The following is an 18013-nucleotide window of genomic DNA, read 5'->3' as shown; positions in this document are numbered from 1 at the left end:
TGGTCACAGGTTTATTGGATTCTGGACATGGTTTCTTGGCTAAGAGCCCAGCAATGGGTCTGGGCAGGTGGTGTGGGTGGGAGGGATGAGAATCTGGGGGAGAGGGGGCAGCTGGGAGCAGGGTGCTGCCCCTTTCAGCCCACTGCCCAGTTGCATGGGGCCCTTTCGTTCCCAGCTGTGAGGAGGCATGTGGGGGCAGGGCAGCCTTTGCAGTGTGAGGTTGGGGAGGGGGCTCAGAGCTGGGCTAAGCCTCGGGGGTCTGTGAGCGTGGAGTCCTGCTGGGGAGGCCCGGGTCCTGCACCCCGATCGGGAGTGTCCACCATCTGCTCGGATGGGGCAGAGGTGGGACCAGGCCGTGGTGGTGGGACGGCCTGGGCCTGGCTCTGCCCCTCGTCCTGTGGTCTGCCTGGGTCTGTGGAGCAGGCACAGGGGGGCGGAGGGGCCTGGCCCAAAACAAGGGCCAGGGTCACAGGCCAGCTCCCTGGGGAGTGCTGTGGCGTACACACCTTGTCGAACTTCTTGTGGCTGTAGACTTTGTTTTTGTTCATGAATGTCAGCAAGATCCAGTCGCACAGGAAGGAGCCCTGGGCAGCCAAACATGCGTGAGGGCATGGCCTGACCCCCCACCACCACACGCACGCGTGCCCGGACCCCAGTGCTCGCTCCTTACCACCCCGATGGAGGTCAGCGCTGTGGCCAGGTTAATGATGGTGGGAATCAGGCTGAACTTGCCTGCCTGGGGAGAGGAGGCTGCCTCAGACCCTCCGGGGTAGGTCGTGTGGAGGGGACACAGAGCTGGACCAGCTCAGCTCTGGGCCGGCCCACCTGAACCCCAGGTAAGCAGGGCCGGCTGGTTTACCTGTCCGTGCACGATGACGTCAATGCGGATCCCGTAGGCCTTGATGAGGGTGCGGGTGGTGCTGCCGTTTATCTTGTAATACTTGGCAAACCTGGGGTGGAATGACCCGGAAGCACATCAGAACCTGAAACGGCCCTGGCCGCCTGACCCTGAGGAACTGGTGGTAGGTGTGCCTGTCGCCAGAGTAGGGCAGCACCAAGACTGCCCACCACCGGCCCCTCCCTGTTTGCACCAAAGCCACCTCACAGGTGGGTGAGGATCCAGGTGTCCCAGGGCCCAAGTACCTGAAATTGTAGCCAGAGGAGGCTGGGGTGTGCTTGGGGTCCAGTCTCCGGAAGGAGTACTTGGGGTTGCAGTTGGATGCCGGCAGGTCCAAGTCACAGTCCCAGTTGATAACGACCCCAATGACACCACCCTGCCCAGAGGTGGGCACAGAGATGGCGTCAGGGCGGGCACACGGGACCCTCCGCCCTGGGGTCCCACCCTGAGGGGGTGCACACTGGGGCACCGGGGCACTTGGTGAGCACCCATTTCTGGGCATGAGGGGAGCAGGGGCTGTGTGACCAGGAGTCAGTGATTGAGCGGGAGCCATGCACGGCCAGATGGGGCGCCGATCCTCTGTGAGCCGGGCCGGCTGGCCAGGCGCCTGGCCTCACCGTGCGGGCCAGCTCCGTGAAGTTCTCCCCCGCCCGCTCCACGATGAAGCCCAGCCTGAAGATGGGGCAGTACAGGTGGGACGCCTCGTCGAACAGGCAGTGCTTCAGGTAGCCATCCTTGCGCATCTCGATGTTGCCCCTGAGGACGCCGGGCGGAGGTGGGGGGCATCCTCGGGAGGCAGCTTCCTCCGGGTCCCCTCTCCCACCCGAGGGCGCTCCCACCCGAGGGCTCTTACTTGGAGAACTGGAACTTGGGGTAGTGGATGCTGTTCTTGATGAGGATGGTGAAGTTGGGGGCCATCTTACCAAGAAACTGGCTGAGGAGACAGACTGTGTGTTTCGTCTCCCCAGGCTCTGCAGCCGCACTGCCCCCCCCCCCCCCACAATGAGGAGGAAGGAATAGGGTGGACCTGGGTCCCAGGTGGGTGGGGCGCACCTGACAGAGGCCCCATCTTCCACGGGGCACCAGCCAGACACCTCGCAGGTCTTGGAGGCCCCGTGGTAATAGGGTACACAGCGCCCCGTCCGAACACCTGCGGGCACATGCGCTCAGGTGGAGAGGGTGCCCTGGCCCGCCCCCCACCGCCCCGGGCGCACACTGACCGTTCCCCAGCATGTCCAGCTCCCCGGCCACGCAGTCCTCGTCCGAGTCGCAGGTGGCGTTGGTGACCCTCACACTCTGGGAAGAGAGAGCTCAGTCAGGGGCTGGACACCCCGCACTCCCCCCGCCCCGCGACAGCACCCGCCCCCCGCCCTGGCCTCACCTCGGGGCAGGTGCCCTGGGCCTGGGAGGGAGTGACCTCAATCCTGGTGATGATGCTGAACACGCTGCCCCCCTGCGCTCAGAAAGAAGGGGCGTTGGCCCTTCCGGCGGGTCCCCGCCGTCGGTCCCACCCTCCGGGCGGGCGGGGCGGGGCGCACCTCGGGGGGCTTCACGTACTCCTCCACGTCCCACACTTTGTGCTCCGAGGAGGTGATGCCCTTGACCTTGGTGATGACCGAGCTCTCGGGGCCCGTCTCCCGGTCCTGGTAGCTCTTCTGCACGATGAACACGTACCTGTGGGGACACGGCCAGCTCTGGGGGCGGCGGGGCCCCGCGTCCTGCCCGCCTCCCCCTCTCGTGCTCTGGACCCTCCGCCACAGGGACCCTGCGTTCATCCCGCGCCCGCCGGACCCGGGTCCCCTCGCCCCCTCCCTGGACCCGCCCCAGGCCCGGGACCCCGCCGCGCGCACCCACCACACGAAGTAGAGCAGGATGAGCAGCTGCACCACGCGGTACACGACGCCCAGGCGCCGGTTCCTCACCACGATCACCTTGGGCGTCTCGTAGTCCCAGAAGGCGGACCAGCAGCTCCGGGCCAGGCGCCGGGCCGCAGCCGCACCCGCACCCGCCGGGGGCTTGGGCTCCGCCGCCGCCATGGCCCCGCCGCCGGGAACCGCGGCCCGAGCAGCTGTCGGGCGCCGCCACCGCGGGGGGCGGGGGCGGGGCGGGGGCTCGCGGGGCGGCCTCGGGGCGTGGTCTCGCCGCCCCGCCCCGCCCCGCCCCAAGCCGGGGTCCTCTGGGCTACGGGTGCGGGGCACGGACGACCGGCGCACCTGTCAGGTGTCACAGGTGGACCCAGAGCGGGGGCGTGGGGAGGCGGCCCCGGGCGGGCACTGGGGTTGGAGGCTGGGGCGCAGGACGAGGGCAGCACCCGCCCCCTCCGCGTCTCCACCGGCGTCCGCTGCGCAGTGAGCACGGAGCTCAAGGGCCATCCTTCCTAATGCAAGACGCGCCCGGCCGGTGGCTCAGTGGGTAGAGTCGGCCTGGGACTGAAGGGTCCCGGGTTCGATTGGGTCAAGCGCACAGGCCCGGGTTGCGGGCTCGATCCCCAGCAGGGGGCGTGCAGGAGGCAGCCGGTCCATGACTCTCATCATTGATGTTTCTCTCTCTCCTCCCTCCCTCTCTGAAATCAATACAAATATATTTAATAATAAATAAAAACACCACGCTGCCCTGGCTGGTGGCTCAGTGGTCAGAGCATCGGCCCACACCGAAGGGTCTTGGGCTTCATTCCGGTCAAGGGCACGGACCAGGGTTGCAGGTTCCATCCCCACCCCAGGAGGCAACCACCCAACCACCATCTTTTTCTCTCCTCCCTCCCTCCCTCCCTCCCTCCCACTCTCTCTAAAAATCAGTGGAAGAATACCCTCTGAGGAGGATTAACAACACAAGGAGGTTCACGCCTGAAAAGCTGGGTTAAAAGTCTGAATGCCTGTGACAGAAACGCGCACCACGTCGTCTTTCGGGGGCGGAGCGCCGCCCTGCCGGCCGCCTGCAGGCATTTCCTCTCTTGAGTACACTAGAGTTTTCTCCTTATCTTTTCTAGGAAGAAAAGATAGAAGCTCAAGTTTGCCCAAGAATTTAATTTCTTTCATCGTCTGAGATGGATTTTCTACCTGTGTCCTTAGGGATATGGGTTGGACCACAGGAGGGCTTAAGAGCGTCCCTGACAGGGTAGCTTTGTTTACGAGGCTCCACCCACTATAACGCCAGGAGCTCCCCAAATCCAGGGTGCAGTCGGCGCTGGATTGGTTTTGGGAGCGAACAAACCGCACTGAGGATTAGATAAGGCGTCTGGCCGCCGGCTGGTAGGGAATTCGAGAAATCGAGTGGAACCTCCTAATGCAAATTTGTAACCACAGCTAATAATGGTTCTTTACTTAAAAAGGCATTTTACGAGCAAAACAAATAAGTTAATTGAATTCCAAAACCTTTGGTTAAAAGGAAATATTACTCTCTGGCAAGGAGAGAATAAAAAATCATTTATAAATAACAACGTAAAGTCAACCAAGTTGTCGGTAAAAGTTCAACTAGATTTCCTTTTCCAAAAGCGCTTTATTGAGATACAACAGGCCGCACAGCTCAGGATGTGCAGCGTGTTGCTGCTGGTATATTCACAGCGCTCTGCCAGCACCACCATGATCTAATTTTAGAACGTTTCCTTCTCCTCACCCCTGCCGAAAGAAACCCCAAACCAGGGCCAGCCCCTCCTCTCCTCACCTACACGCTGCCCCTGTCCCGGGTGACACTGTCCACTCCTGGGGTTTCAGCTGACGGCTCAAGCACTCAGCCCAAGCTCAGGTGACTTCGTGTCTCTCTCCTGCCCGCCCCCCGCCCACCCCACTGGCCGATTGAGGGGGGGGCGGGGCGTGAGGCTGCCTGCCTCCTGGGCTGGCCACAGAGCCTCTCAGGTCCTCCTGGGGCTCAGGCACGGGCTCTGGGGCAGCCAGCCGGGCGGGCGGGTGTTGCCACCCCAGGCTCCAGCCGTCCTGGCCTTGGACGTGCTGGTGAAAAGGCCTCGGGGTCAGTCGGCCCAGCTGCCATCTGAGGCCCACGCCCAGCGACTCTGAGTGACAGCTGCTCGTGGAGCCCGGAGGATGGTAAAACGCCCTTCCACGCCACGGAGTTTGGAGGTGCTTTGGGAGGCCCTTGCTAAACCGAACCCACCCACCCCCAGGTCTCCTCCTGGCTTCACCCCCCTTCAGTCTCCACCTCTCTCCTCTCTCCCATCTCCCCTTCCCCACTCCTTAAAATATGCTCCATGCCCGGCCAGCCTGGCTCAATGGCTGAGCATCGACCCAGGAACCAGGAGGTCACGGTTGGATTTCCGGTCAGGGCACAGGCTTGGGTTGCAGGCTCCATCCCCGGTGGGGTGCATGTGGGATTCTTTCTCTCATCGTTGATGTTTCTCTCCTTCTCCCTTCCTCTCTGAAATCAATAACAATATATTTTCTTAAAACCTACCCTCTGTCACCCCGGCCTTCCCTCCGGGCAACCCCACCACACCCCTAACGGCACCCACCACTCTCTCTGTGACCTATCTGGTGATGGGTCCACTTCCCAAAGTAGGCCTGGAGCTTCGAGGTGGCAAGGGGGTCACAGCCTGTTCCCCTGCACAGCCTGGCACAGTGCCTGGCACACAGCCAATAACAAATAAGTCAGTAGATGTTTATTATGAACACACTGTGCAGAAATAAACAAGAGAACAATGTTCCAAGAGCACAAGCACGCCGTCTACCCAGAGCTTGGCCCCGGCCCCACCCTATCAACTGCCGAGCAGGCCACTGGGGATCCTGGTGGGGAGGGGCCACACGATTCACAGGGAGCAGGTTTGGCTTCTCAGGCTGGTCCTGCGTTGGAAATGGGGCAGAACCAGGGAGGCTTCGGTCACTGGCCAGCACTGGCCTTCTGGCCATTGATGTGGTTGCCTCCCGGGGATTTGTGTGGGCCGGAGGTCTCCTGTCCAGGGGACCGGACATTGCCCCCGGCCTCTTGGGCGGATGATGAAAGACGCCCTCTCGGGTGGAAGGCGGGGGCAGGACAGAGGAAGGAGGGTTGAGAGGTGGCCCAGTGATTCAGCCACAGCTCGGCCCTGGGTGACTCCACCATCCGAGCTGGCTGGTCCCTCTTCTCTGCAGCCGAGCAGGTGGACAAGACAAAAGGTAGGGCTGCTGTTGCTGGGGCAAGTGTGAGCTCCTGGGGCAGTTCCTCTGCAGGGGATGGCCGAGCTCACGCCTCCACCGCACGGTCTGTTTCTCTGTGTAAGAATGCCACACTGAGTGCTGAGCCAGGGGTGCACCTCAGCAGCGACATGAGGCTGAGACAGCCCCCCTGTGCCCCGATGGGAGGGGTTCATGCTCAGAAAGTGGTAGCAGTGTGCCCTGACCGGTGTGCTCAGTGGTTGGAGTGTCAGCCCACATACCGAAGGGTCTCAGGTTCGATTCCCAGTCAAGGGCGTGTACCTGGGTTATAGGTTCCATCCCCATCGATCCCTGACCCTGTCGGGGCATGTGTGGGAGGCAACCAATCCATATGTCTCTCTCACATTGATCTCTCTTCCTCCCTTCCACTCTCTCTATAAAAAAAAAAACACACCAGCCCAGCTGGTGTGGCTCAGTGGTTGCACGTCGACCTATGAACCAGGAGGTCACGGTTCGATTCCAGTCTGGGCACAGGCCCGGGTTATGGGCTCGAGCCCCAGTAGGGGGCGTGCAGGAGGCAAACGATCAATGATTTTCCCGATGTTTCTATCCCCCTCCCAGCTTTAATATTTTAAAAAAATATTAAATTTTTTTTAATCAATGGAAAAAAAATCCTCTGGTGAGGATTAACAAAACAAACAAACAAATAAAAGCAAAACCGTGGTCACTGTGGTTCAGAGATCTGTACTGTCCAAGTCTGCGTCTTAGCTTTCACTTGGCAGGTTGGGAGGCTGTGGCTCACACCTGACATCGATGTTGGGCAGTAAAAGCTGGAACGAGGTCTGACCTGAGAGATTTGTGAACAAACAGAAAAGAGGCACCATACATGGAAGAATGTTTCCAAACAGCCAGGGGCTGTGCATGGGCGGGGCCCCGGCAGAGGGACTTGTAACGTCTTTCTTATTGTGGGAAACATTTACCATCTTAACCACTTTTCAAAAAATGTATGTCTTTATTGACTTCAGAGAGGAAGGGAGAGGGAGGGAGGGAGAGAAGCATCCATGATGAGAGAGAGTCATGGACCGGCTGCCTCCTGCACGCCCCACACTGGGGATCGAGCCCACAACCTGGGCCTGTGCCCTGAACCTGGAATCAAACTGTGACCTCCTGGTTCATAGGTCAACGCTCAACCACTGAGCCACACAGGCCGGGCAACAACATGCTCTCGTTTAAACCAGTGGTTCCCAAACTTACCTGGCCTACCGCCCCCTTTCCAGAAAAAATATTACTCAGTGCCCCCTGGAAATTAATTTTTTTAAAATTTTAATAGCAATTAAACAGAAAGATATATGTATTAATGTTTCTACCTTTTTCGTAAAATATAGTAAGGAAAGGTGTAAATTAGAAACATTGAAGTTTGAAATTAAACTATTTCTTGAACTCAGAATAGAAAGGTAATACAAAAAAAGTTAAAACAAAGGCACCTGTGGCCATCCCTGCCCCCCTGGATCGCTGCAGCGCCCACCAGGGGGCGGTAGCGCCCACTTTGGGAATCACTGGTTTAAACGAACCAAGGGCCCGGTGGTCCCTGGGGAATGGGCTGTTAAAAACCTATTTCCATTTGGCAATAAAAAGAAATTTGCAACAATGGAGGGACTCTCCATGCACACGGTTGCTCAGTGACGGGAGCCCATCCGAAAAGGCCACGACCTGCGGTTCCGACTCCAGGCAGAGCGATGGGGACGGAAGAAGGACCCGTGTTTGCCGGGACGGACAGCGGAGACAGGGGGCGTTCAGGGCAGTGAGGCTAGTCTGTGTGACACTGAAATGATGACCGCGTCCTATGTTTGTCCAAACCCTCAGAATGTACAACACAGAGGGACCCCAATGTCCACTATGGGCTTAGGGTGATAACAACGGGTCGATATCAGTCGGTCGGTTGTAACAAGCAGACCATACCAACGTCAGATGTTAACAGCAAGGGAAACTGAGGCAGAAGGCCAGCAGAAGGAACCTCTCTGGACTTTGTGCACAATTTTCCTGTAAACCTAAAGCTGCTCTAGAAAAATCATGTCTATTAATTAAAAGAAAACATTTTGTAAGAGAACGATGGGGGGGGGGGAGGAAGTGGGTGCCTGCACAGGGTGCCTGGGGGACGCTCCTCAGACACGACATTGACAGGCGGCCGCCCAATGGCGCTCGCCGGGTGCCTGCTGCTGCCGCTGCTGCTGCTTGGGGCGCGGCCTGTGTCCTCGGTGACGGTAGAGACAGATCACCTGGTTCTGTCCCATAAGGTAAGTCCACGCCCCCGAGTCCCTGCACAGGCGAGGCCTCCACCCTCGGCCTGCTCTCGGGCTCTCGGGGGCCCCTGGCCTTTTTCCAGAGGGTGCCTGGCCCCAGTGCCCGGTGCCCGCTCCCTCGATGCCCCCCGACCCCGCGACCCTCTGGAAGGTCAGTTCCTCCTCAGTCCTCCTGCTTCTCACCCCAAAGCTGGCGGCTGGTCTTGTCTGAGAGCCGCGATCCCGGCTTTAACTCTTAGCCAGTAGATTTCTTTTTCTTTTTCTTTTTTAAAAATATTTTTATTGATTTCAGAGAAAGGAAGCAGGAGGGAGAGAAAGAGAGAAGCATCAATGATGAGAGTGAGTCCCTGACCGGCTGCCCCCTGCACGCCCCCCACTGGGGGTCGAGCCCACAGCCCGGGCCTGTGCCCCACGGGAATGGAAACGTGACCTCCTGGTTTCTAGGTCGGCGCTCAGCCCTGCGGCTCAGCCACTCACGAGCTTTCCCGGCTCCGTGCCTCAGTTTACCCTCTGTCCACTGGGCTCAGGATAGACACAGACAACGGTTGCCCCCTTCTCCCTGAGTCCGCGGCCCCAGGCCAGCCCCCCTCCCTGCTCTGTGAATGTTCCAGAAACCCCGCCAGGTTCGATAAGTCCGAAGGCCGGTGGGACCCGGGCGGGACCAACGGAAGCGGAGAACAAGGGGGCTCTTTTGGGGTCTGCAACGCCCTGGGCCCCGCAGGGGATCGGGGACACCTGTGAAGAAAACCGGGAATGCCAGACCGATTGCTGCGTCACCAACAGCCTGAACCCCCAGAAGTTCTGCACGTCCCAGACCATCTTCCTGCAGTGCCTGTCCTGGCGGAAGGTGCGAGGGCTCAGTGGGGGGGGGGGGGGGGGGGAGGAAGGCACCGCCTCTTGGGGGGTCTCGGTGGCCGGAAGGCCTGGCCGTTCGTCCTGCAGCCCAACGGCTACTCGTGCACCGACAAGAAGGAGTGCAAGAGCAACTGCTGCGTCACCAACAACTACAACCCCTCCAAGTTCTGCACGCCCCGCACCATCTTCTCCCAGTGCCTGCAGTGGCTCAAGGTGAGGGCGGGGCGGGCGGGAGGGGGCTCACCTGCCCGCTTTCTCCGAGGGCGGAGGTCCAGGGGCCTCTGTCTCGCAGCCCAACCACGACCACTGCATGCACCACAAGGAGTGCCGCAGCCTGTGCTGCATCCGCCTGACCGAGGCCAGCCCCCCGCGCTGCGTGCCCCGCAACGGGCTCCTGGCGCACTGCCTGCCCCCGGTGAGTGCCAGTGAGTGGGCGGGGCGTCATGCAGCCAGTGAGTGGGCGGGGCATCGGGCAGCCAGTGGATGGGCGGGGCATCGGGCAGCCAGTGAGTGGGCAGGGTGTCATGCAGCCAGTGAGTGGGCGGGGCTGGACAGGGTGTTGGAAGGAGGTGGTCCTGGGCAGAGGAAGGTTCCAGGTCCATCCGGGGCCCAGTGGGAACAGTGCTGAGTCGTCTGGTGAAGGACGGGGCCTGGGACCGGGAGTACCTGGGGACAGTGGACAGGGCCTGCCACCACCCTGGGCTGGAGGCTGAGCGGACCCTCCCCAGGAGCCTTCCACTGGCAGAACCTCACGTGGGGGTGGGAGGAGGTGAGGGGGGATGCGGACGGGCACAGGGGCCGAGATGGGCTGTGGGGACGAGACAGCACTGATGTGACATGTGCTGCTGGAAGGAGCCACACATCTGCCTGATTATAAAGGCGTGGCTGACCCCCGTGTCCCGCACCCACATCCCGATGTGGCATCACCAGCGCCCAGGCCCCACGTGTCCACAGAAATGCGCCCAATTGTGGCCGAATGAGGCATATGGTCCAAACGGCGTCCTTGTCCCAGACGAGCCGAGCCCCTCGGCAAAGGGGGCGTGACGTCGGTGCTGGACACTGTGCTCTGACTGCTGCTGTGTCCTGCAGTGACGCGCACAGGATCTGTGTGTGGTGGCCCGGACTCGCCGACTGCCCCTCAGCAGGAGCCCCCCGGCCACGCGACCGCCTTCTGGGGCCTGCAGCTCAGTGACTCCACCAATAAACCACTGATGCAGCTCAAGTGGGTGTTGTCATGTCCGTGTTCTTCCAACAATAAAGGCAAAGAAGAGCCGTAGAAAATGTGGAGACGATGACAAAGCAGGGTCTGGTCAGATCTGGTGCAACAGTGACCCCCAAGCAGCCAAGTTGTGTGAACCAGAGACCAGGTGTGACCTGGCAGAGAAAGGCCACACGTCCCACGTACACCCGCCCTCCCCTCGGCGTTCCATAAGAGACCCTTAAGTGTCTCTTGTCTTTGCAAGTAAAAATAATCAGTTGAACCCGGGCTGGTGTGGTTCAGTGGTTGAGCATCAACCTATGAACCAGGAGGTCACAGTTCAATTCCAGGTCAGGGCACATGCCCAGGTTGGGGAGTTCGATCCCCAGTGTAGGGCGTGCAGGAGGCAGCCGATACATGATTCTCTCTCATCACTGATGTTTCTCTCTCTTCCTCTCCCTTTATATAATCAATGAAGATATATTTAAAAATAAGTCCGTCATCCCAAACTGAAAAGACTGTAAACAACGCTGACGGTACAGGAAACAGGAAATCAGGGTCCCACACACCTGAAGGTTGTGAGTCCAGCCCCTGGTCCGGGTGCTCACGGGAGGCAACACATTAACCCCTCACCTGCAAAGGAAGAATGACGACACCCTCTTGGCCCGGCGCAATCCCAAGGTCGGCCACCAGGTGGCGATGTGGGCTTGGCGGGTCAGAGACCTCAGGTGCCCCCAGGTCCTCTCGGAGGGACATTGCAACACTGAGACCAAAAGACCCTCCCACGCCAGGTGCTGGCCGGGCTGAGGGACAACGCTGGACAGGCGTTGGCTGATGCCATCGGAGAAGACAGACAGAAGTCGATGTTTTATGATCGATGTAGAGTCTTCGCTTCTAAAACCCGACTTGTCCACAGAGGGGTCCCAGAGGCCAGCGCTGGCCGCTGGTGCCAGAGCTGGGGTGCTGTCCACCCCCCTGCCCCCCTGCCCGCCCGAGCCCTGGCATAGCTGAAGGGTCACCGTGCCCACAGGCGGGGCTGGTGGCCCGTGAGTAACACGGCTCTGGAGGGACATGTGTAAAGTGTGCGTGACTCGGAATTTGATAACGTCACGTATGTTAATAGACTGTTTACATTTGTTCCATTTGTTCTTTACAAACCGAAGAATCTTCTTACACTTCTGCATAATAAGGCAAAAAACCAGGTGTGTACATTAATTATTGTTTTAATATAACATCTGTAACTTCGGTTCCAAGTACCAAGGGAGGGCCAGGGCGGAGCCTGAGAGGGGGCCTCACAGTGTGTTGGACAAAATGACCGTGTTTTTCTCCATAAATAAGACGAAAAAAACAAAAAACACCAAAACCCACGAACGCTGGGGCTCTGGAAGAGGATCTGGGCTGTTAAACCGCAAATCGGAACTAAAAGTTAAAAAGCAAAACTTTTTTTCCTTTTAAATGTCTAAAGAGCACAAAATTGAAAAAAATACAAATCTATTATAAACGCTTCTCACCTGTGGGGAAAAAAATGTACAAACTTGAATTTTCTTCCAAGAGCCTGATCTGGGCTCAGAAAACAGGAGATCGCCCCGGAAGGCGCAGTGGGAACCCCGAACCCCAGGCGGCGGGGGGCAGGGGCACCGCCGGGCCGAGGGCCTGTGCTTAGTTCCCGGACCTGCAGGTGGAGGGGCGGCGGGCGGGCGGGGTCCGCTCCAGGCGGCACCCGCAGCTACCGCGCCTCCACCTCCGGTGGGTTTCTCGACGGAGAGAAGTCGGGCGCCTCGCCGAGAGGCGTAGTCCTGCTCCTGGGGGGCCCGGGGGACGTGGGGGCCCCGCCCGCGGCCACTAGCGGGGGCGGCGCGCCGAGGGCAGCGGTGGCCGGCGGGGTCCGCGCCAGGAGTCCGTTGTGCAGCGCGGGCCCGAGGCGCGGGTAGTGCAGGGCGCCCAGGTGCGCGGGGGCGGGCAGGTGCGCGGAGGCGGGCAGGTGCGGGGAGGCGCCCAGGTGCGCGGCCCGCAGGCGCTCGGGGCTGTAGTCGTGGGGCTCGCGGTCGCGGTAGAGGCGCTCGGCGGGCTCGAGGGCGGCGGGGCCCGGGGCGGGGCCAGCGGGCGGGGCGCGGCGGGGCAGCTCCAGGCCGCGGTAGGTGTCGCGCGGCGGCTCCCACGCGAAGCCCAGGCGCACGCGGTGCAGGCCCGGGGGCTCGGGGGTTACGCCGTCCTCCCCGCGCTCCTCCTTGACCTTCACGTCGCCCTCGGGCGGCTTTCCGGGGCACAGGAGGCCGGCCGGGCGCAGGCGGTCGCTGGGGGCCCCCTTGCTGCAGGGGGACTGCGGGCGCGCGGCCGCGGGGGCCTCCCTGGCCGGGGAGCGGCTCTCCTTTACCCGCGGTTCGGCCGGACCCCGAAGCAGGAGGTCCCTGGAGTGACAGACACCCCTCAGTGGCCGGGCAGACAGACTTCTCCCCCAAAGCGAGCTGCCCGCCACCACCCCCACCTCGGCCCAGCGCCTGCCGCCCCGACCCAGTGGTGAGAAGACCCATAGGAGGTTCTGGGGAACGTGGGGAGGGGGCCTGGGCGGAGGGGCCTGCGGGAGCCCTTCTCTCCCGCCCACAACCCCTGCAGGACCCTGGGGTTCCTCTGCTGCTCCTCCCACCCCAGCCAGGGGCCTCTCAGGTTCCCCCCAGCCCTGGTGGCTCAGCACCTGGGTGAGGTGGCAGCTCCCCGGTCCCTCCAGAGCCAGGGCTGCCCTGCCCCGCGGACCCCGGCTTCCCCAGAGGCCCCCTCCCTGCTGCCCCCTCCTCTGGAAAGATGCCCCCACGGCTCCTGCCAGATCCCATGAGGGGTCCTCCCTGCTCTGAGGGTCCAGCTTCAGCCCCTGGGGGAGGGAGGTCTCCAGGGGCCCACTCACCGCTCCCGAGCCTCCCGGCCCTTGTCCGGCTCTCGGTCGTGGTTGGTCAGGGCTGAGACCCGCTCCGTGTCCACAGGCTTGGGCCAGGGGGGCGGTGTGGGGAAGGACGGGGGTGCCCGGTGCAGCCGGCTCCAGGCCTCCTGGGGGCTGGGCAGGCCGTGCAGTGCGGAGCCCTCCTTGGGGGCAAAGAGGCTGCTGCCTGCAGCTGGGGGTTTGGGGGATGTGAGGCCAGGGGACTGACCCCCACGCAGGGCTGCCGGACCCCAGCTGTGTCGCCAGGGGTTAAGGACAGTGAGGGGGTGCAGCCCAGGCCCCGTGGGGAAGCCCCCAGAGGGGGGGGGGAGGACACGCGTGTGGGCAGGTCACTCACTCAGTGTGTGGCTGCCCAGGCCTCCGAAGGCGGCGCTGCCCAGGCTCCCCAGGCCCCCAAAGGTGCTTGGTCTGCTGAAAGGGTCTGCGGGGCAGCGGGCGGGGCTCAGGGGCCTGGTGGCTCCTGCCCGGCGCCCTCCCCTGTGGCCCTGGGACCCGGCAGGGGCCGGCTGTGCAGTGGGAGAGGCCCTGGTTCTAGGGTCACCTCCCACCCCCGAGGGTTCCCGAGGCCACCCCATCACACTGACTTGGGCGCACCTACCTGCCAGGTGACCTGTGGGCAGGAAGCTGCCGGGATGGGCTGAGGGGCCGAAATGGCTGGCGGCGGGATGGGCAGCACCTGGGGGCAGGTTGGAGCTGGCAGCACCTGTTGGCTCGTTCCTGGGCAGGGCTCCAGGTTTCTCTAGGAACCCCCACCCCCCTCGAAGGGGCCCGGCAGGAGGACCCCAGGGGCACAGGAGGGGGTGCTCCCGGGACAGAGGCCGGGCCTTCGTGGGCTGCTCCCAGCGCCCGTGATGGAGACCCCGACAGAAGCTAACGGACGACCCTGGCCACCCAGCGGGTTTGGTCGTGGGCCCCGAGTTACGGCTGCAAAAGGCAGCCCTGCTGTGTGCCCCGGCCGCCCCTGAACCGAACCTCGAGGCCGCCGGGCGGGGTGCATGCCCTTCACTCTAGGGGGCTTCTGTGAAGACGGTGATGGGGGTCCCCCAGCTCCATCTTTGGGCCCAACCATGGAACAGCGGTGTCCCACCCCCCGGGCCCTCGGCTACAGTTACACGTGCTTCTGAGTGACTCACAAGCCAAAGAAATCGACCCAGAAGCAAGAACCAGCCGCCCAGGGCTGATGGGAACGGTGTCGGGTGGGGCTGCGGCTGGGGAGGGGGGCAGGGAGGCAGCGCCGGGAAAGGAGGCCCCTGAGGAAGGGTCGTGGGGGACTCAGGACGAGACAGCACGCCTGACCCCGGCCCAGGGCAATGCCCGACCAGCAGGGGGCACCCGGAGGGCCCGGCTGGGGGAAGCGGCTGAAGAGCAGGACCCGCCGGGGGCAGGCAGCTCAGGCTCCAAGCGCAGAGGCCACGGCTGGGCCCACGGAACACGGCCTGGGGGTGCCAGCGAACAGGCTGCAGCCACCACGGACCGGGCCCCTGGTCTGCAGGATCAGACACCAGGGAGGCCGCTGCTCAGCTGGGTCTGGAGGCCAGCAGAGTGTTGCAAAGTGGCCGACCTGGTGACCCCTGCACCCCAGCCCCAGCCAGGTGACCGGGCTGGCCTCACAGACCCACTCACGGGTAAGGGGACAGCAGGCGGCAGTGAGGGGCGGGAGAACGGGGAAGGGAGGGAACTTGGAGGTGCCATCGAGGCAGCGGGAGGAGGAGCTGTGGCCGAGGCCTGTGCTCACACACGCCCGTGGGGGCTCTGGGGCCGGGGGCCTCCCCTTTCTCTCAGAGGAAGGGCTGCTGTGCAAACCCTGTGCCTGAGCTGAACCCCCCTCGAGCCTGCAGTGTGGTCTGTGCCCCCAGAAGCCTGGGCGCTGGGTTCCGGAGCTGCCTCGGAGGCGCACCCACAGGCGGTGCCCGTTTGGTGCTAGGAGAACAGGCTCATCCGCTGCGGCCTCGCCCGGCCCACCCGCAGGCCTGCCCTTGGTGAAGTCAGCTGTCGCTTCACTGTAACGTCTCAGCCGTGGGGGGAACACGGGGTCCCGGGGCAGTTTCTACCTCCAATGAGAAGCCAAAACCCTCCCTGGAAGGGAGGCGTGCTGGGGAGGGCGTCAGAGTCAAGCCCCGGAGGGAGGGGGGCGGCCGCAGGTCCCTCTGGGGCGCGACGGGGGGGGGAGCAACAGGTGCCCCCCGGCACCAGCCCCAGGCGGCCTTACCTGAGCTGGAGAAGAGGGGCTGGGCCCGGTCATGTGGGTAGTGGACTCCGGGGAGCAGGCCCGGGGCGGGGGGCCTGCTGAGCACATCCAGCTTGGTGCCCACCTCCAGCTTGTGGGGGTCCAGCTGCATCTGCGGGGACAGAGGTGTCCAGGGCGCTGCCCCGCCCCACCCCGCTCAGGGAACCTTGCTTGGCGCCCCCCAGGGCAGGGAGCTGCGCCGGAGCTGGGCCTCACAGGAGCCTCCCCTGCATTTCAGTCTCCGTCTCCTCTGTTTGGTGCTGAAGCTCAGGTGCCCGCCAGGGAGAGGATGGGGCACAGGGTCGAAGGCTGCGGGGGGGGGGGGGGGGGGGTGTGGACTGGGACCAGCACAGGTGTGTGACCACCCCACCCACAGGGTCTGCTCCTTCCAATCCCCAGGCCTGGGTCACCTGGGTGACATGGTGGCCCCACCCACACGGTCCTGTCTCCTCCCAGCTCCGCCCAGACCCCCGGTGAGGGAGGCAGCAAACCCGAGGTCGAGGGTCACAGGGTCGAAGGTCGGCAGGCAGCTCACCTTCAGCCTCTGCTGGTGGCGGTAGGTCTGCCACGCGATCTGCACGTGCACCGCGCACCATTTCCCCGGCTTCTGCGGAGGCGGTGAGCGCTCAGTGGGCCTCCTCACCCCATCACCCCCGGGTCCTGGGGTCACAGGGCACCCAGGGCCTCCCAACAGGTACCCAGATCCCCCCAGCCGGGGGCCCGCCCCTCGCCCAGGAGACGACCCACACCTGTCCCCGCTCACCCTGACTGCTGTCCGGTACGGCTCGGACACCTGTGGCCGACAGAGGAGCAAGCGTTAGGTGGGGCCCGGCCACAGCCCAGCCCGGGGGAGTGTGGGGAGCTGCCCAGGGAGGGAGGGACCGCTGGGTGGCTGCCACCTACCCCGGGGCCCTTCGGCAGCAGGGTGTGGACAGCGCTGGTCCGGCCCGTTACCTCGATTGGGTTTGAAGTCTGAGGGGAGAGGACAGGATGAGAGGCTGTGGAGGCCCAGGCCCGACAGCACCCATTCCTGAGTCGCCCTGCGTGCCGCCCCCTGGGGGGCCTGGCTCCGCCCCCTGCATCCTGGGCTCAGGGGGAGAAAAGGGCTCTTAATAGTGAGGTGCCAGGGCTGGGCCGCAGGGAAGGGGAGCAGAGGGAGCCCAGTCCCTGGTCAGGCCTCAGGTGCCTCCTGCCCTGCTCCCCCCACCCTGAGCACTGCTGTTAAGCTGCTGCCCAGACTGGGGCCCCACTGAGGATTCGGGGTTCTGCCTTGAGGCTGAGTCCCCAGGGGAGGTGTGTGTGTCTGGTGCCCTCCACACGCCGTCACCCCTACCCCTGGGGATACCCCGGGCCTCCCAGCCTCCCAGGAACAGCCAGTACCTTGGGCTGAAAAGCGCCCTGCAGGGACCCGAAGGGGCCTGGGTGTGGGAGCAGGGAGGGCAGTCCCGGGATGGCGGGCGGGAAGGACGGGAAAAACTGCAAGAGAGGAAGTGGGACGTCCAGGCTCCAGCTGAGCACTCAGGTCCTGGGGGGACGCCGGCCCCGCCCTCTGGGCCCCCACCCTCCTGTTTAGAAGCACAATCGCCCCCACCCCGCAGCCCCAGCCTGGCCCGGCACCCAGCGGACCACACGGGGGCCAGAGGCAGGGCCACTCACGTTGGAATGTCGCAGGTAGGGGCTGTCCAGCGTGGGCGTGTACTTGTCCAACTAGAGGGGAGAGAGGGAAGGGTGAGCCGGCCCTGCACACGGACGCCCTCCAGGGGCCTGTACCCACCACCCCAGCAGGCCCTGAGGGGGCCTAGGTGGCCATCCAGCCTCCGGGGCTGGGCTGCAGCCAGCTGACCAGGGCTCCCCAAAGCACACTCGCCACCAGGCCTTCTGCTGTGGCAGCCGAGACGGGAGGAGGCGCTGCACATGGGGGCACAGAGCCCAGGGGGCTGGCCCAGCTGGGGCAGAGCCGGGGGGGAGGGGGCCGGGGGGCTGAGTGGCCTCGTGGCCTCCCCCTGACACAAAGCAGCCGGATCAGGGGACCAGGCCCTGTGGCCTGGGGAACACGAAGGGCCGCAGCCCTGCTGTCCTGTTGCAAACTGAGACGTCCAGGGCCCTGTGTGAGGACCGCTGGGCCCAAGACCACGTCCCAGGTGTGTGCACGTGGGGTGCCTGCCCAAGCCCAGGACGGGGGACTAGAGCAAGGTCAGGAGGGGACGGAGGCCAGACGGACAGAGCGGGCGGTGCCAGCCTGCGTGCAGGTGAGAGTGTGCCTGCCGGTCCCGCCAGCTGGGCCTACGCACCGGCAGGGGTGCGGCGGGCAGCAGGGCCGGCGTCGGGGGCAGCCCCGCGGGGAAGGGGGCGAATGTGTGTTGGTGCTGGTGTGTGTGCTGGTGTGTGTGTTGGTGCTGGTGGAATTCCGCCCGCAGCAGAGCCGCCGGGCCCAGGGGGGCGCCAGGCCGCTCAGCGCTCTGGACCAGAAAACGCGCGTTCAGCTCTTGCCTGAGCAGCTCGCGATCTACAAGAGAAAAAGA

General features: G+C 63.4%; 3 protein-coding genes across 21 annotated transcripts in view; 1 reads left to right on the top strand and 2 right to left on the bottom strand.

The window, feature by feature from the left end:
* Positions 1–10: 10 nt before the first annotated feature.
* Positions 11–2948, bottom strand: P2RX2 (purinergic receptor P2X 2). 4 transcript variants are annotated; one of them, XM_036303493.1, is made up of 12 exons: positions 2753–2948; positions 2437–2572; positions 2280–2351; positions 2119–2194; positions 1952–2048; positions 1752–1832; positions 1516–1654; positions 1144–1274; positions 860–950; positions 671–736; positions 507–584; positions 11–323 (listed from the first exon to the last, which is right to left on the bottom strand). In XM_036303493.1, exons 1-12 carry the CDS (start codon positions 2932–2934, stop codon positions 234–236), a joined length of 1239 nt encoding a protein of 412 aa, XP_036159386.1. In that variant the 5' UTR covers positions 2935–2948; the 3' UTR covers positions 11–233. The 4 variants fall into 4 exon arrangements, with proteins under 4 accessions (XP_036159386.1, XP_036159384.1, XP_036159385.1 ...); XM_036303491.1 differs by having other exon boundaries at positions 11–584; XM_036303492.1 differs by lacking the exon at positions 671–736 and having other exon boundaries at positions 11–584.
* A 5223-nt stretch (positions 2949–8171) lies between these two features.
* On the top strand, positions 8172–10411 carry LRCOL1 (leucine rich colipase like 1). Its single transcript, XM_036303387.1, has 5 exons — positions 8172–8273; positions 9001–9126; positions 9222–9347; positions 9427–9559; positions 10224–10411. The coding sequence occupies exons 1-5, from the start codon at positions 8172–8174 to the stop codon at positions 10409–10411; spliced, it is 675 nt and encodes a 224-aa protein (XP_036159280.1).
* A 1126-nt stretch (positions 10412–11537) lies between these two features.
* The window catches only part of FBRSL1 (fibrosin like 1), a 33778-nt gene continuing 27302 nt past the window's right edge, over positions 11538–18013 (bottom strand). For 9 of the 16 annotated variants that reach the window (XM_036303391.1, XM_036303397.1, XM_036303392.1 and 6 more), the window contains 11 exons: positions 17783–17997; positions 17148–17198; positions 16872–16967; positions 16395–16463; positions 16255–16284; positions 16027–16098; positions 15474–15603; positions 13863–13940; positions 13602–13685; positions 13232–13436; positions 11538–12740 (listed from right to left, as the gene is read on the bottom strand). In XM_036303391.1, coding sequence (XP_036159284.1) covers positions 12059–12740; positions 13232–13436; positions 13602–13685; positions 13863–13940; positions 15474–15603; positions 16027–16098; positions 16255–16284; positions 16395–16463; positions 16872–16967; positions 17148–17198; positions 17783–17997 — 1712 coding nt within the window. In that variant the 3' untranslated portion in view covers positions 11538–12058. The remainder of the gene's footprint in view (positions 12741–13231; positions 13437–13601; positions 13686–13862; positions 13941–15473; positions 15604–16026; positions 16099–16254; positions 16285–16394; positions 16464–16871; positions 16968–17147; positions 17199–17782; positions 17998–18013) is intronic. The other 7 variants (XM_036303393.1, XM_036303402.1, XM_036303398.1 and 4 more) reach the window with 7 other exon arrangements.

This window comes from Myotis myotis, unplaced genomic scaffold (assembly GCF_014108235.1).
Source record: "Myotis myotis isolate mMyoMyo1 unplaced genomic scaffold, mMyoMyo1.p scaffold_m19_p_37, whole genome shotgun sequence".
Lineage (NCBI taxonomy): Eukaryota > Metazoa > Chordata > Mammalia > Chiroptera > Vespertilionidae > Myotis > Myotis myotis.
Note: the sequence above shows the minus strand (reverse complement) of the source record. Positions and strands in the feature narration are given on the sequence as shown.

Excerpts from the sequence above, each read along its gene's own strand:
- P2RX2 (XM_036303491.1), bottom strand. The coding sequence starts at position 2,934 with ATGGCGGCGGCGGAGCCCAAGCCCCCGGCGGGTGCGGGTGCGGCTGCG. Across the intron at positions 1,655-1,751 it reads CCCAAGTTCCAGTTCTCCAA|GGGCAACATCGAGATGCGCA; the intron begins GTAAGAGCCCTC and ends CGGCGTCCTCAG. Across the intron at positions 737-859 it reads ACGTCATCGTGCACGGACAG|GCAGGCAAGTTCAGCCTGAT; the intron begins GTAAACCAGCCG and ends TCCTCTCCCCAG.
- LRCOL1 (XM_036303387.1), top strand. The coding sequence starts at position 8,172 with ATGGCGCTCGCCGGGTGCCTGCTGCTGCCGCTGCTGCTGCTTGGGGCG. Across the intron at positions 9,127-9,221 it reads AGTGCCTGTCCTGGCGGAAG|CCCAACGGCTACTCGTGCAC; the intron begins GTGCGAGGGCTC and ends TTCGTCCTGCAG. Across the intron at positions 9,560-10,223 it reads CCTGCCCCCGGTGAGTGCCA|TGACGCGCACAGGATCTGTG; the intron begins GTGAGTGGGCGG and ends TGTGTCCTGCAG.